At 34.2% G+C, this 18,451-nt stretch overlaps 2 protein-coding genes across 3 annotated transcripts in view; one reads left to right on the top strand and one right to left on the bottom strand.

The window, feature by feature from the left end:
* Nucleotides 1–18,451, top strand: part of LOC100678838 — a 176,349-nt gene that overhangs the window by 80,800 nt on the left and 77,098 nt on the right. The window lies entirely within an intron of this gene.
* On the bottom strand, nt 9,297–11,409 carry LOC116738577. The gene is made up of 2 exons (XM_032599588.1): nt 11,167–11,409; nt 9,297–10,644 (listed from the first exon to the last, which is right to left on the bottom strand). The coding sequence occupies exons 1-2, from the start codon at nt 11,396–11,398 to the stop codon at nt 10,361–10,363; spliced, it is 516 nt and encodes a 171-aa protein (XP_032455479.1). The 5' UTR covers nt 11,399–11,409; the 3' UTR covers nt 9,297–10,360.

Below are 18,451 nucleotides of genomic sequence, written 5' to 3'. Positions count from 1 at the left end.
CGACGATCCAGGTTGAGAAACAGGAGCATCATCCACATCGGCCAGCAGCTCCAGAGCAAGTTAGAGCTACAAAAAAGCAGCCGTTCGTCGTACCCAAGCAGCCGATAACAAATTTGCAGCTTGTAAGAGAAATTCGCCAGATGTATGGATCTGGACGTTTCTCAGAAAAAAAACGCAAACGTCCAGTCTATGCACCGATGCCTAGACTGGATCATGGGCTAGCTGAAAAAAGGAAGCGGTTTATGTAAGTTGGTAAATTTTAATTTTTGTAAATATTTTTATGTAAGTTTATAAATTAATTTTTTTTTTAAGATTTTTGATGTTGATTTGATTTTTAATATTCAATTTTAAGTGTAATATGAATAAAAACCGCTGCAAATTCTTACGCACGTAACTTCCTTTAACATTATTTATTGCTGTAATATAAAAATTAATTTCACTTTATATATAATTCTATAAAGTTATTGTACTTTTGTGTTTGATAAATAAAATTATTTTTAATCAATTATAACTGTTTCTCTCTCTTTCTCTCGCCTAGCTATAACTGTTGTACTAAGCTCCAAAAGACATCACCCTTCCAAAATTACCTGGTACCCTTTTTACCAAAATATATATTCGTAAACAAGGTGCAAGATTTATTAGTTGTTATAATAAATAATTTTCGACCCTAATATCTCTGAAACTAACTGTTTTTATAAACAGCCTAAAGAGAGGGATCAAGATGCTATATAATGCCTTATTACTCTCATAATCGTATGACATAGAAAAACCCATTCTTTTTGATTTCGATTCATAGCTCAATAACTAGTTACCAACATCGCTTCAAATTTTTACAGCAAATAGATATTATCGCTTTTTACTGTCATCCTTTTTTCAAAACGTTTGTTGATTTAGTTTTGGAAATATTATTTTTTTTTTAAATTACCTGTTGTATCATAACAATGGAACGGAACGGTCATCATTCAAAACCTTGCGGGAAAAGTGCTGTTGGGGAAAAAATGTTCTTTTAAGAGACACTATTGCTAAATTTTTTGTATAAATTATATAAAAAATGCAAACATATTTTTTCTAAAATGAAGAAATAGGCATAAAATGGATTATAAAACCATACAAAATTACCTGAATTCAGAATCAGAGAATGTATATGGATGGCAACTTTAATCACGATTAGACTGACTTCTCTCCTCTAAACAAGTGAAAGTTAAATGTTTTTTAAAACTTATAAAAACACGTTCAAAATGTGTACAAAAAATACTTCCTTGCCTGCATTTTGAAAAATTAAACAAAAATTAATACATAGTTTTATACTTATGTGTTCGTGTGTGCGTGTCTGTGTGTGTGTATGTGCAAATCCACGACTAACAGTGCAGAACTTGGGTGTTGGAAGTTGCAAATTTCAAATTGAGGGCACGCCGGCCAGACCAACTTTTTTTAGTTCTTTGGGTCACCTGGAGTGAGAAAATTCCCACATGCATCGCCGATCGCTTGCCAAACTTTTTAAGAATCAATAGGTCAATTATGGTGATAATATGCGCCATCTAAACAAATTTTTCTTAAAATTTGAAATTCATAAAAATAAAACGTACAATATTCATAAGAAAGTTACTTTTAAATTCACACTAAGCTCTCCGTCGGACACCCTCACCTACAACAGAACCACTACATGGTCTATTTAATCAATATATCTTATAGATGTCATTGATCAAATTCACTCTAGTCGAATTTTTAGTGCTGATAAACCAAGTGTATTAATTTCTCTTCCCGTTTCGGGCGCAAACAAAGCGACCTAATTTATGTACGTATTGTCCGGATTATTCTCGGTACTTTTTAATGAAGTTTAAAACCCAGGGGCCGTTTGACTGTCTCGCCGTCTAGACAGCCAGAAACCGCTCTTAATCTGAGAAGAAATTACCGGTTGGTCATTCAGATTATTGTGTAATATTTGTATAGCGGCATTTTTAATGCATTATCCTATGTAATTAGAAGACTTCACAGAATCGGCCAGACCCCCTGCTGGTTTTCTTGTTTGACAAGGCGTTAGGATATTTCACTTAGGTAGTGCCATAAACATGGACCTCTAGGGTCGGCATATACCTGATATCCCCACCCTAACCTCAGCCGCCTTAAATCTTTCCAACCTTGCAACAATAGAAATTTTTGGGGGAAGATACAAACTTTGTAAAATAAGGATTTAAAATAAGAAAAGCATTGATTTACAATAGAGGAGAAAATTTTTAAATTCAAAATAAAATTTTAGGAAAGTAAGATTGTTAAGGTGCGGTTCTGGTGATTTCACTTTTTTTTCCCACTTTAGATCTAGTTTTGACCTCATTATGTATATAAAAGAATATGATTTTATGTAAATTTTCAGCCCAATTTATCTAATATTTAGTTGGATAATGCAGATGAAGCAGAATTTTTTATTATAATTTATCTATATTGCTAAGGTATCCTGCGCAACCCATTTGCATCTCATGATTCCAGAAAATTTGAGTGTAATCTTTAATCCGATGTGAAAGAATTATAGTGATTAGATTTTCAAATAAATTTTTTTATTTTTATAAATAAATATGTCATTTGAATGCATAAAATTAATAATAAAGTGAGTTAAATTACAATAAATTTTGATGTACCTGGATTTGCCATTAATATCATATGGGCTATAATTAAAATGTAATCACTATGATTTGCTGTTAAAATAACAAAGAATTCGCCGTAGTTTGCTGGAATCATGAAATGGAAATGCATTGCGCAGGATGCTTTTTGAATATTTCAAAACTTAAAGCTGAGAAAATGAGGTTTTCGTAAAAAAGTACTGTTATTCATAATATTTTATAAATAATCTATTTCACTGTACATAAATCTTTACAAAATGATTTCATAATCATCCGTACTTTGGTTAATGTTAACATTAATATCTTCTTATTTTATATTTACATAACCCCACTAAGCATCAGTCTGATCTCAGTAATCAGATAATAATAATCTCAAATCCTGTAATCCTGTAAAACTATATAAAATTATTAATTCTCTTGATTAATATTTATACTATTATCATAAAATTTATATAAAATTTAGAACTCACTTAGAAACATCCGGCACCATAAGTAACACCTTTTGATTGTACTTTTAATGACTCTTGTCGTTTACTGCCATATTTTTTTGAAATTCTTGCAGGTTTAGACTCTGGTTTATGTTTCTTGTCACTTGAGAGTTTCCTGTTTTTATCCTTCTGAGTCGTAATTTTTTCTGCGTGACTGTCATCTTACTGTTTGTAATTGATGCAAGTATCTCAGCACTTCTTTGACGAGCCAGGTTGTACTCAGAAACTGCATGAGTTACAGCAATTTCTACTTTAGTTTTTGATGAAGAATTATTTTTGGAGCACTTTCTCCACAGCAATGAATGTATAGCTTCGTTGGCATTTTGAGTAAGTCCTTGGGTGCACCGTGCTAATAATTCTTCATTTGACAATCTTTCATATATTGGTAGAATATTTTCTACAACAACCTGATTCAAAAACACTTGCATACTTGTATGACTATGCGGCTTTTTTTCTGCTACAGCACGTTTGTGAAAGCACCAAGACTGCTTTCCTTGAGGACACAGTGAATGATTGTGCTTTTTATCTGTGGAACTACAATGTTATAAAGTAGCCATAATTTGTTTTTGCATGTCCCGTACATTGTTTTATTGCGATCAATAGCATTCCTATAATATCCAGCAAGCGTGCCAATCACTTTGTTGATCAGCGCTCCAGCTGACTTTCCACCAAGTGTTATCCCCTTTGATTTAGCACTTTTTACTAATTCACTTAAAGCTGTAGACAAGCGTTTAGCCACATGATTGATGCACTCTTCTTTCGCTAATGGATCCGAATAAATATTAAGTGGGGATAAATGATTGAATGTCCTAGCGTCACCATCAGATAGCATTGCCATATATCTCATTTCACAATCACTCACAGATCTTCGCCATAGAATTTCAGCTATGGCTAACTCCGTGGAGATGGAAGAGCCATCATAATTTTTATTACAATTGCCTGCTGTTTTGTGTGATTTGTACCAAATATTAAAATCTGGAGATTCAGATCCTAAATCCTTTTCAGTAATCATGCACATGTGGCAATATTTACTAAGCACTTCATAGTCGACAACAAGACCAGTCATCACATCAATAACGCAACCAAATCTATAAAGAGAGGTGAACCCACTCTTATGCCAAGATGTATCGTACGAAGAAAGACTGTCAATCACTTTTTCAGATAATAAATCTGGATTCAAACTTTTATGAACTTGAACAATTTGTCTGCTCTTTTCAGCTGTATAGCTTGACTTTTCACTGTTTCCATGTGACGGTAAAAGGACGATGTGGATATGCAGTGCATATTTACAGAAGCACAAACATCCTGAAGAACAGCGATTCCTAATCCTACTTTTGTAAAAGACTGCACTACGATCTCATTGCTCACGAAAGAAGAGTTGTTCTTATTAGGATCTGTCCGTGAGCTTGAAAATATACCCACACATACTTCACCACAAATTTTGCAAATAAACAATAAGTTCACAGCAAAACCATTTCGTTGTCCTAATTCAAAATTCACTGAATTTGTTTTACAAAATTCACATGTCATCTTGTCAGCTATAACTTTAAAAACATTTATGTTAATAAACATGTTTTCTTCCTCATCACTTGAACTTTTTAACATATCAGTAAATGTCAATTTTCTTGTTGTTGCTGACTCTTGCAGTTTAGCTTGCATAGCATTTACTGTATTGTTAGAAACACTTCTAGTGCAAGGTTTTTCACTGAGAGAATTATGATTTGGAACACTAGTTTTTGTTGCATTTTTATTTTGATCAGTCTTGTTTACATTTGCTCGAGCTTTTATTAGGTTAGCTGCACTCATAGCACTTTTACGATTTTTTTTGGCTTCGGTTTACGCCACTTTCAATGGATAGCATCCTTTGTTGTAATTTATAAATTAATAAATTATAAATTATGCAACTACAACTTTAGCATATACATATATTTTGTTTACATGTATGGTATATAAGTATGTAACAAACATAGACTCGCACAGCAGATAAATTTGTACCGTATAAACGTTTGTGCCGCCATCTATCGCAGGGTTCACAGACTGGGCCGATTGGATAAAATGATACTTACGTTTTCGTTTTGCATTCAAACTACCTATTCGTCGTTTAAAAATCAATATTAAAATTAAATGTGTAGCAATTTATGCACTAGAATGCACACAATTAGAATTTTATTAAAAAATCGAAAAACGTATTATTTTTTTTAAACTTCTATAGCTTGCTTTTCATGTATATAAAATTTATCCCCATACAAGAAACTTGATATTAGATTCTACGCATTCTTTAGAACACTTTAAAGAAATAAAAATTTTTTCGATTTTTTGGTCGAAAAACACCAGAATCCCACCTTAAAATATCTATGATCATGCCAAGCCATACACACATTCTTGGGTTGATATTAAATAGTAAAATGAAAATAAGAGCATCTGTTTCAAAACTTTTATTCAATATAAATCTCTCCGACCTACAAGTAATTTTCGGGTGGCTGCTTTGTAAATTTTTATAGGTCTTTGTTACGTGACGACTTTCCCGATTCGCATTTGAAATAATAATTTCAAATGTAGGATCGAGAAAGTTCTACATGTATAAAGGTACAGCGAGACTCAAGGCCAGTGTTACTTTAGAGGGAAGGTTACTTTAGAGGGCCCGTTATTTTTTTTTATATAAAGGGAAAGAAGACACAAGCGAAGTTCATATAAGTATAACATACGTACCTCAATCTGGTCGACAAAGATTAAAAATCATTGACATTTCCCAGCCAAAATCGAACCAGAGCGTTGTCATTGCGCAGGTGGTCTGGTGCTGAAATTCGATTTTCACAGCAAAGGTGAGAGTTGACTGTTCAGGACCAGAAGTATATGTCCCATGCTATAAAATAAAACAAAAATCAAAATTGGTATAGAGGTTATTAGGAACAAATTGATTCATGAGTAAGGGTACGACTGACAACAAATTGGCAAAGTCACACTCATTGTTTGAGATTTATGAAAATGAGTAGGAAAAGAACTCGTGCGAGCCTCTCCTATATAAAAGTTATATACCTAATATTGAAAAGTTAATCAATCATAAGGAAACACACATAATAGTTAAACACTTTTCTGCAATTAGTTTCAATTTGAAAAGACACTTGATTTTAAAACACTCCAAAGGGGAAATACGAACAGATTGGCCCCATTAATCTTTATACAAAAATTTCTTTTTGAGAAAAACGCGTTAAAAGAAGAACATGTAGCTTTGTTGTCCAGTAAAGACCTGATTTCAAATTGTTCATTAGAAATACATATACATACATTTTTTATTTTCACATCACTTATGAGAGAGAAAGGAATTTTGAACGCGTCGAGGCTAATTTCACTTGCGAGGACTTAAAAATTCAAAATAAAAGCACGTATAATAAAAGAAAAAAACACTCATCTGGTCTATTTAACCTTGTAGCATTGTTGATCACTGCATAGAATCAAAGAAATCCTTGTGTTGACGTTGTTCGTGGAAGTCTCAACAGGTAATTTCACTTTGGCCCCGTGAACAAAATTTATTGCACAGTCTCCTCGACCCTACAAGGAGCAAATAAGTTGTAAATATATTGGAGAATCATTTTAATGCACAACCTTTCTCACAATTAGAAAGTAGAATTGAAATTGTACGCGAAAAGCAAGTTTGAAAAAGGAATTCTTATCATATGGTTCAGCAATCGCTTCAGAGAAGGGAAACTTCACACAAATAGACCTAATGAATTATTTTTAACGTGTGTTTTAACAAAGTAATCGCAACCAGACTTGCACAATTTTTTGAATGCTTTTTTATAAGGTAAAATAATTTAATAAGCTTGGTAATGGTCATTTAACCCAAGAGTTTGACATTCATTATACAAAAAAAATTTCATCCATGTCGTTTTTTCATTATCCTCATTAACATCAATGTGTATAGTTTGATCTTTTCTATATATGGTGCCTTAACTTTTGGAAATGCGAATACGTTTAATGATTTCGACTTCAAAGATGCTGTGATTTCGGTGTTCTTAATTGTCCCTGAAATTCGACCAAATTTAATAATATTTCAAAGCCTTCATTCTATATAATTTTAAAACTCGCTTCGCAACAATTATGGATAAGCCTGGATACAATAGTTCATCGGCATTGCTAATTAAAAAATCATCTTTTTTCGCAAAAGCAGAAAGACTTGGAGAACGAACAAGATCACTTTTGCTCTCCGTGTCCGAGCATTTGGGCGGAGAACACTATAATTGTAGTAAAGAGCAGCGTGTTTCGCCGTCAGAGCCGCATCATATCCCTTTTTTGTCTTCTTTCTTTTATTTTCCTAAATTTTTGCGTCGATCGTCGACAATTCGTTTTCCTCTGCGGCTGCCCTGTCTTGATACTCACTGCAAGCGGTTATCTGAAAATGATGAAATTAAAAAATAAAGTATCTACCCTGTTGATTTAGAGTTGTAATTAGCATAAAAACGCAGAGGTACGTAAACTGAATAGAAATAGCGGTAGAGTGAGGTTAATAGGTTATGCAAATATACTTGTAAATATGATTAAAAACTTATCTGATGTAATGACTATGCGCTCCATAGTTCCATACAAGCGGTACAGCAAACCCGACCACGATTTGTAAATGCATCTGTGGAGATGGCTTGCGAACATTTTCAAAGTCCGAATCACACTGAATTTGTATACCATCGCAACAATTCATATTTTCATATGATCGAAAAAACACTAACGCAACTTCCGAAATAACCGACAAGTTGATTAAATCTACTATTTTATATAACGTTACAAAAATCCTATACAGGACCATCAATTGGGACTACATCACCTACAAGAATAACAAAGTATGAAATCAGAAAGGACTATTCAGCCGCAGTTCGAATAAGTTGTCCTTTCTGCAGGTGTTTATCTAAAATACAAGTAATCTTGTTTCCTCTATCACTTTATGTGTAGTTAAAATATTTTAAACGGGAGTTTTAACAATTTCATTATTATCAAAAAAGGTACTTCATTAAATACACATTCAATTTTAACTCCATGAAATTAATATAAAACATCATCGTTATAGTTCTAAGAATTTTTGAGCAGTTTTTCATTTTATTTCTTGAGAAAGTAACATTCAAACTTTGATGCTTGACAAATTCGACAATAATAATCAGAAATAAAACTTTCTTTTAAACCAAAAATCGTCTTAAGACCTAAATTGTCACCCAAAATTCCTAACAATACAAGGTAAACTTTTTCGTTTATTCCGTTGATATTTATACTTTCTTCATTATCTTTCATCATCTTATTTCTTAAATTAGACAATCTGATCCTTGACCCGAGACCGATGAAGATTAAAATTGAGAATTTTCAGCCTACGTCATTTCTCAGTAAATAAGTAAGGATATAATGAAACTTACGATGTAGAATATTTCAAGAAATAAATAACTATTATGTAACACAGATAGGTCTGGCAAATTAAGTCCAAGAGGCCCTTCCGCTAGTAATTTTCTATGATGGAAAATCCCAACGGATGATCATGCAACAGTTTCTTGAGGTCACATCTTCCAACTCCTGGTGTGCGCGGCTGTCTTGCAATCCTTTTAATTCGAACTGATTTCTCTTGCAATACTTCTGCTGCTTCTGGAGCCGAAACTATGACTCTATATAACTGCTTCTATATAACTGCTAACTCTATATAACTGTTTCTAGTACTGGAGCTGCTACAGGGACTAGAGTTGGATTTTCAATGATTTTCTCAACTGCGATCTGAATAAATTACTTTAATGTCAATAAAATGATCTTTTATAAATGAAGTTTAAGATGGGATTCTGGTGTTTTTCGACCAAAAAATCGAAAAAATTTTTATTTCTTTAAAGTGTTCTAAAGAATTCGTAGAATCTAGTATCAAGTTCCTTTTATGGGGATAAATTTTATATACATGAAAAGCAAGATATAGAAGTTTTAAAAAAATAATACGTTTTTCGATTTTTTAATAAAATTCTAAATGTGTGCATTCTAGTGCATAAATTTCTACACATTTAATTTTAATATTGATTTTTAAACGACGAATAGGTAGTTTGAATGTAAGACGAAAACGTAAGTATCATTTTATCCAATCGGCCCAGTCTGTGAACCCTGCGATAGATAGCTATACGCGTAAAAATCGCCAATGTTTGTATAAACTTTATATAAAGTTCATGTTTAGCCAAACCTTATCTAAATGTAGCCAATGGGGCTATGCCAAACTTGCAATTTTACATTACGTGAATGTTTAGATAAACTTCAGCTTTATTTAGGGAGAAATGAAGGAAGAGCTAGACTTTTCATTTTTTTATCAATTACGTCGATAAAAGCATTAAGAGAAAAAGGCTGCGTACGGTTTTCACTTTCAAACCATAAGAAAAGTAACTTTTTTGTCATAACTTGAAACACGCAATGCATAATGTCGATCGCTGTCGATTCTACGTAATTATACATTATTTTATTTAAAGAAGAAGGTCTTTTTACACCTGATACATGACGATTTGATATTTGAGCAGTTTCAGCTAATAATTCAGTTTCATTTGTAGTTCGCAAGTCTAAATTTTCGGTATACGGAAAAGTTTGAACATTTTCAAAACGTTAAGTTTCAACTTTACAACGGGGACAACCAAATTTGCCATTAAATTGTTGAAAATTTAAAAATATTGCTTTTGCGCACAAATCGCACGTCCCTGCTGTAATTTGTGCTCGAACGCGTATATTTCTTAAGTTCGCCAAAGTAACGTTCACGCCTCTGAACAATTTTTTCAAATTTCCTCGGAAAGCATCTAAAAACACGTTTACCGATGGTTTATCTCGACCAAACCATAGCCCTGCTATAATCATATTTTCTTTCCTGATTCTTAATTTATAAGGTAGCTCATTAATCATGAGATATAATGGCCAAATGCTTATTTTTGAAGACCTAAATAACGGCACTCCATCAGAGTTCCAGATGAACGTAATATTATTACGGTTAGTTAAAAACTGTTCTGGTAGAGAATTATATACGGAACCGTCATATAAGTCTTCAAAATTAGCCTCATTTTTTTTGACGAGCACTGCGATCAATTAAACTTTCGTAAAATCTCGATCTTCTGTAAAGCGAGGTGATTTGAGATAGTATCGATACTTCAATAAAATATGTAATATTGTCGCGACTGTTACATCTATTACAAAATTGTACATTCAATTTAGACAAACATTCAGAGCAGTAATAATGCTTCTTAAGTGGCGCATTAATATCACTAAAAAATTTTTTCAACTTATACAATGTTTTGATAGAAGTACTCTGGTTACTCGAAAACGCAAAGCAACAGTAAAAATTGACAAAATACTTTCTGCGACCGATAGCGGAGCACCTGGATATACCGATTGATCAGCGGCATCCACAAATGCGTCATCTTCGCCGAGATCTTCGCTTTCTATGCTTGATTCGTCTTCTTCCGAGGGGTCTTCCGGCTCCTCTTCCGATGAACTTGCGTCGTCGTTAACCGCATCATCAGATGAAATGTCCTGATGTCTAGCTCCGACCGCGTATTCATCTATATAGACGCATTATTGTCAACATCGAAATGCTTCTTTTTATACTGAACCAAGCAAGAAATTATAATTTCTATGTATCACGGAAAAATTTTCGAGTGCGTGGCAGGGCCAAAAGTGAGAGCAGAGAACTACGCGAGTTTTTCTCGGCGCTACCCTCTTTTTTTTAAAGCGCTGCGCTCCCATGCGAGAGCTCCGCAGTCCGTCCGGCGAGGGAGCACGTTCAAGGTTATGGCATTTCCTCCGCGGACTGCGCGGGGCTCTCGCGCTGTAGTACAGCTCCCGAAAAGCCACTTTACGCCGTTTACAAAAATGTTCTAAGTCGCACGCATTTTCATTAAACGTAATTTTTGATAAACGTGTTGGACAATTGATAATTATAACCTTGCACTATTTTTATTTTGTAAATACCGTCGAGGTTATCATCGGAGTAAAGCTGCCCCTCAATGTCTGTAAAATTATGACAAACGAAAACCCGAAATACATTACTAGCTACAAAGATTAAATGCGATGAAAACAATTACTTCCTCGATCCGAAATCGTGTTGTTGACGCACGAGGTATGAGAATAAGAATTTCGGTCGCTGCTTGACTTGCTGCCCGAGGAAGATGAATCGATGTGACTGCTATCACTGCTTTCATTTTCAGAATCGCTGATGCTTCCTTCGCTAGAGCTGGCGGCACATGCAGCAAGAAAACGATAATTACTCGATCGAGAGTAATTATCGTAAACTTCGTCGATTTTTCGCTTCGGCATTTCAATAGTTCGGTACTATAGCCTATATTGTATTTCAATTATTTATTGTGGCTAATATCACGACACACCGCGACAGCTTGATTCACGTTACTTGAAAAGCGGCTTTCTTAGACAAGACAAGCAAAATGTTTGTGCTTATTTTGTGGGAGGATAGTAAAAAAAAGGACGTTGTAAGCCCAGAACACGTGAAAAAAGAGGAAGGGTAAAATTGTAGCGAAATGGGGAAGCGGCTGGTTTCCGGCGAAAATCGTGAAAAAAAGCGGTAAGTTTTATGGTATAAAATAACCTACCCAGAATCATAACGCATTACACTGCGAATCTACACAATGTTTGCTTGATTTAAGTTGCATTACTTTCTATTTGAATTTATTTTCATTTCTCAGAAGACAAAAATTGGCTGGAACCTTTGGAGGTTACCACAGAAGGTGAAATCGTAACTCCTGAAAAAAGAATATCAATTTCAAGCGACTTGATGGCAGAACGACGGAATCATCGTCTAATTATCAAAAAGAGGGAATCGCAGAGACAAGAAGTGATGGCGGATTACAATAAAGAACTGATGAAAAAAAGTTCTATATTCAACGATGATTCGGAAGCGGAAGAATCTGATCAGGCTAGCAAGTATAAGTAAGTTTTGAATATTTTATTATACATGTACTTATTATAAAGACGTATGTATATTATAATCGGTCAGTAGTGTGCAGTGCACTGGCACTTTCTTTCGCTATAGCACGATGCACGCGCGAACGGGTGGCAGATATTTCGCGGCCGCAAATAATTGTGATTGTGCCGTTTAAGTATTTCACAAAGCTCTATTCCCGCGTCCTCTCTCTCTCTCTCTCTCTCTCTCTCTCTCTCTCTCGCAAGCGAGCAAGCGACGCTTTTCAGAGGAACTGCAGCGGCGCAACTGGAAAGAATGGCAGAATTCCTATTTCAACAAACGTGTTTGAAGGTGTCGAACGTATGCTATCTTTTTATTCTTTTTTTTTCGAACTAAAGTTGGATAAATCTTAATTCACTATAGCATTTTATAAAATATTTTAGAATTCATAAATGACAACGTAGCAAAAAAGAAGTATCCAAATTAGGCATAAATTGTACAGAGAAACCATGACTGCTATATGCGCTACACTGAGTAAACCAAAACCCAAGGCAGAAGATATGAAAAAATTATCAACGTACAACGTGAAGAAGTCAACCCTGATGAAAAGAACAATAAAGAAGAAGCTACGGCATTGAAAGAACAAGATGATTTTGAACAAGACTTAGAAGAGCTATCAGATGGTGATTTTGAGAAAGAAAGTGATGAAATTAAGAAGAATGAGGAAACCAAGAACGATGAAAAAATTGAATATGATGAGAAATCTGAAGAAAAAAAGAAATAAAAACGCCCACTCAAAACTCATCCTCCGGAAACGCTTCAAACTAGAAATAGCACAAGAGTTATGCGAGAAAAGAATCCTAAAAGGCCAATCTCCAGTGTCGATTTGCCAAAGCAACTTTTTGAAAAAAAAAAAGCGCACCAAATAGTTATTTTGCAAAAAATTATCTTAAGTTCAACTAAACTTTGTCTGTAGTTGATATAAAGTTATAATAAATTCATTAAAAAATACTTGACATTTACGCAATTTTTCATAAACTTTCAAAATACTGTGGGCTAAGTTTAAACAAACTAGGGGTGAAGTTTGTCCAAACTTTTGAATGAAGTAAAAATCCAAATTTGACATAGTCCCATTGCTATATTTAGATGTTTTGGCTAAACATGAACTTTATATAAAGTTTATACGAACATTGGCGATTTTTTAGGCGACTGCGATAGATGGCGGCACAAACGTACGGTACAAATTTATCTGCTGTGCGAGTCTATGTTTGTTACATACTTATATACCATACATGTAAACAAAATATATGTATATGCTAAAGTTGTAGTTGCATAATTTATAATTTATTAATTTATAAATTACAACAAAGGATGCTATCCATTGAAAGTGGCGTAAACCGAAGCCAAAAAAAATCGTAAAAGTGCTATGAGTGCAGCTAACCTAATAAAAGCTCGAGCAAATGTAAACAAGATTGATCAAAATAAAAATGCAACAAAAACTAGTGTTCCAAATCATAATTCTCTCAGTGAAAAACCTTGCACTAGAAGTGTTTCTAACAATACAGTAAATGCTATGCAAGCTAAACTGCAAGAGTCAGCAACAACAAGAAAATTGACGTTTACTGATATGTTAAAAAGTTTAAGTGATGTTGTTGATGAGGAAGAAAACATGTTTATTAACATAAATGTTTTTAAAGTTATAGCTGACAAGATGACATGTGAATTTTGTAAAACAAATTCAGTGAATTTTGAATTAGGACAACGAAATGGTTTTGCTGTGAACTTATTGTTTATTTGCAAAATTTGTGGTGAAGTATGTGTGGGTATATCTTCAAGCTCACGGACAGATCCTAATAAGAACAACTCTTCTTTCGTGAGCAATGAGATCGTAGTGCAGTCTTTTACAAAAGTAGGATTAGGAATCGCTGCTCTTCAGGATGTTTGTGCTTCTGTAAATATGCATATCCACTTCGTCCTTTTACTGTCACATGGAAACAGTGAAAAGTCAAGCTATACAGCTGAAAAGAGAAGTTCTTTCAAAGAGCAGAAAAATTGTTCAAGTTCATAAAAGTTTGAATCCAGATTTATTATCTGAAAAAGTAATTGACAGTCTTTCTTCGTACGATAGATCTTGGCATAAGAGTGGGTTCACCTCTCTTTATAGATTTGGTTGCGTTATTGATGTGATGACTGGTCTTGTTGTCGACTATGAAGTGCTTAGTAAATATTGCCACATGTGCATGATTACTGAAAAGGACTTAGGATCTGAATCTCCAGATTTTGATATTTGGTACAAATCACACAAAACATCAGGCAATTGTAATAAAAATTATGATGGCTCTTCCATCTCCACGGAGTTAGCCATAGCTGAAATTCTATGGCGAAGATCTGTAAGTGATTGTGAAATGAGATATATGGCAATGCTATCTGATGGTGACGCTAAGACATTCAATCATTTATCCTCACTTAATATTTATTCGGATCCATTAGCGAAAGAAGAGTGCATCAATCATGTGGCTAAAAGCTTGTCTACAGCTTTAAGTGAAATAGTAAAACGTGCTAAAGCAAAGAGGATAACACTTGGTGGAAAGTCAGCTGGAGCGCTGACCAACAAAGTGATTGGCACGCTTGCTGGATATTATAGGAATGCTATTGTTCGCAATAAAAACAATGTACGGGACATGCAAAAACAAATTATGGCTACTTTATAACATTGTAGTTCCACATATAAAAAGCACAATCATTCACTGTGTCCTCAAGGAAAGCAGTCTTGGTGCTTTCACAAACGTGCTGTAGCAGAAAAAAAGCCGCATAGTCATACAAGTATGCAAGTGTTTTTGAATCAGGTTGTTGTAGAAAATATTCTACCAATATATGAAAGATTGTCAAATGAAGAATTATTAGCACGGTGCACCCAAGGACTTACTCAAAATGCCAACGAAGCTATACATTCATTGCTGTGGAGAAAGTGCTCCAAAAATAATTCTTCATCAAAAACTAAAGTAGAAATTGCTGTAACTCATGTAGTTTCTGAGTACAACCTGGCTCGTCAAAGAAGTGCTGAGATACTTGCATCAATTACAAACAGTAAGATGACAGTCACGCAGAAAAAATTACGACTCAGAAGGATAAAAAAAGGAAATTCTCAAGTGACAAGAAACATAAACCAGAGTCTAAACCTGCAAGAATTTCAAAAAAATATGGCAGTAAACGACAAGAGTCATTAAAAGTACAATCAAAAGGTGTTACTTATGGTGCTGGATGTTTCTAAGTGAGTTCTAAATTTTATATAAATTTTATGATAATAGTATAAATATTAATCAAGAGAATTAATAATTTTATATAGTTTTACAGGATTACAGGATTTGAGATTATTATTATCTGATTACTGAGATCAGACTGATGCTTAGTGGGGTTATGTAAATATAAAATAAGAAGATATTAATGTTAACATTAACCAAAGTACGGATGATTATGAAATCATTTTGTAAAGATTTATGTACAGTGAAATAGATTATTTATAAAATATTATGAATAACAGTACTTTTTTACGAAAACCTCATTTTCTCAGCTTTAAGTTTTGAAATATTCAAAAAGCATCCTGCGCAATGCATTTCCATTTCATGATTCCAGCAAATTTATTTGAAAATCTAATCACTATAATTCTTTCACATCGGATTAAAGATTACACTCAAATTTTCTGGAATCATGAGATGCAAATGGGTTGCGCAGGATACCTTAGCAATATAGATAAATTATAATAAAAAATTCTGCTTCATCTGCATTATCCAACTAAATATTAGATAAATTGGGCTGAAAATTTACATAAAATCATATTTTTTGATATACATAATGAGGTCAAAACTAGATCTAAAGTAGGAAAAAAAGTGAAAACATCAGAACCGCACCTTAACAATCTTACTTTCCTAAAATTTTATTTTGAATTAAAAAATTTTCTCCTCTATTGTAAATCAATGCTTTTCTTATTTTAAATCCTTATTTTACAAAGTTTGTATCTTCCCCCAAAAATTTCTATTGCTGCAAGGTTGAAAAGGTTTAAGGCGGCTGAGGTTAGGGTGGGGATATCAGGTATATGCCGACCCTAGAGATCCATGTTTATGGCACTACCTAAGTGAAATATCCTAACGCCTTGTCAAACAAGAAAACCAGCAGGGGGTCTGGCCGATTCTGCGAAGTCTTCTAATTACATAGGATAATGCATTAAAAATGCCGCTATACAAATATTATACAATAAATCTGAATGACCAACCGGTAATTTCTTCGCAGATTAAGAGCGGTTTCTGGCTGTCTAGACGGCGAGACAGTCAAACGGCCCCTGGGTTTTAAACTTCATTAAAAATTACCGAGAATAATCCGGACAATTCGTACATAAATTAGGTTGCTTTGTTTGCGCCCGAAACGGGAAGAGAAATTAATACACTTGGTTTATCAGCACTAAAAATTCAACTAGAGTGAATTTGATCAATGACATCTATAAGATATATTGATTAAATAGACCATGTAGTGGTTCTGTTGTAGGTGAGGGTGTCCGACGGAGAGCTTAGTGTGAATTTAAAAGTAACTTTCTTATGAATATTGTACGTTGTATTTTTATGAATTTCAAATTTTAAGAAAAATTTGTTTAGATGGCGCATATTATCACCATAATTGACCTATTGATTCTTAAAAAGTTTGGCAAGCGATCGGCGATGCATGCGGGAATTTTCTCACTCCAGGTGACCCAAAGAACTAAAAAAAGTTGGTCTGGTCGGCGTGCCCTCAATTTGAAATTTGCAACTTCCAACACCCAAGTTCTGCACTATTAGTATAATAAATAATTTTCGATCCTAATAACAACTAATAAATCTTGCACCTTGTTTACGAATATATATTTTGGTAAAAAGGGTGCCAGGTAATTTTGGAAGGGTGATGTCTTTTGGAGCTTAGTACAACAGTTATAGCTATGCGAGAGAAAGAGAGAGAAACAGTTATAATTGATTAAAAATAATTTTATTTATCAAACGCAAAAGTACAATAACTTTATAGAATTATATATAAAGTGAAATTAATTTTTATATTACAGCAATAAATAATGTTAAAGGAAGTTACGTGCGTAAGAATTTGCAGCGGTTTTTATTCATATTACACTTAAAATTGAATATTGACTAAAAAAAGAAATTTATTCTTGTTGATAAAAATTGTACACATTCAAGATATTAAGAAAATTCAAATTTACAAACTTACATAAAAATTATTTACAAACATCAAAAATCTTAAAAAAAAACATTAATTTATAAACTTACATAAAAATATTTACAAAAATTAAAATTTACCAACTTACATAAACCGCTTCCTTTTTTCAGCTAGCCCATGATCCAGTCTAGGCATCGGTGCATAGACTGGACGTTTGCGTTTTTTTTCTGAGAAACGTCCAGATCCATACATCTGGCGTATTTCTCTGACAAGCTGCAAATTTGTTATCGGCTGCTTGGGTACGACGAACGGCTGCTTTTTTGGAGCTCTAACTTGCTCTGGAGCTGCTGGCCGATGTGGATGATGCTCCTGTTTTTCAACCTGGATCGTCGGAGCTGGACCGTGCGAAGATCCAGGTTCGAACAAGCTTGTCAGCCGTTCCTTCAGCTGAATCTTCGAGGTTATATCTTTCTTAGAAGACTTCTCGCGTTGTCTGTCCGTAGTCCTCGGCAGCTGCTGCTTCTTCTTCTTCTTTTTGTTCAAATTGGGTGCGTGGGTCGGTAGGTATGGAATATCATCCTCGGAATCCTCTCCAAAATAGTCAGCGAATTTTCTCAAGAGTCGCTCGTCCCTCAAGCGCCGTGCTAAGACTACGTCTGCGCCTGCCATCTTCTCTATGCAAATGTGTCTTGGACTATCGTTTCATCAACACTGACCGAAAAGGTTTGTACCGAATCTTTTATGTGGCTGGAGCAGCTGTGAGTAGGTTAGGGTAGTCTAATTAAGAAGGTTGGGGCAGGATTAAATTCGTTGAAAAGAGTGGGGGTGTTGTTCAGTAGTTGTTAATGATTGTAAAATCCAGGTGCCGTTTGACTGTCTCGCCGTCTAGACGGCCAGGACCACCCCTTAATCTTCCGAGAAATTACCCGTCAGTCACTTAGACGTATTGTGTAATATTTGTATAGCGGCATTTATATTGCATTATCCTATGTAATTAGACCTCCTGCTAGTTTATTTGTGTAAGAAGGCGCCAGGATATACCCCTCAGGTAGTGCCATAAACATGGCTATCTCTTGGGTCAGCATATACCTGATATCCCCACCCTAACGTCAGCCAATCCTTGCCGCCCTAAATTTTGCCTAGCTTTAAGAAATAGAGATTTTTCGATGAGGGTACAAACTTTGAAAAATGAACATTTAACACGAGAAAATTTAGCATTAATATATAATTTAAAAAAAAAACTTTACTCCGTCTTCGAT

The sequence above is a fragment of the Nasonia vitripennis genome, chromosome 4 (genome assembly GCF_009193385.2).
Source record: "Nasonia vitripennis strain AsymCx chromosome 4, Nvit_psr_1.1, whole genome shotgun sequence".
Taxonomy (NCBI): domain Eukaryota; kingdom Metazoa; phylum Arthropoda; class Insecta; order Hymenoptera; family Pteromalidae; genus Nasonia; species Nasonia vitripennis.
This window is presented reverse-complemented; position numbering and strand designations above follow the sequence as displayed.

Coding starts and splice junctions, on each gene's coding strand:
- LOC116738577 (XM_032599588.1), bottom strand. CDS start 11,398: ATGCCGAAGCGAAAAATCGACGAAGTTTACGATAATTACTCTCGATCG. Junction 10,645..11,166: donor CACGATTTCGGATCGAGGAA/GTAATTGTTTTC, acceptor GCGTCTATATAG/ATGAATACGCGGTCGGAGCT.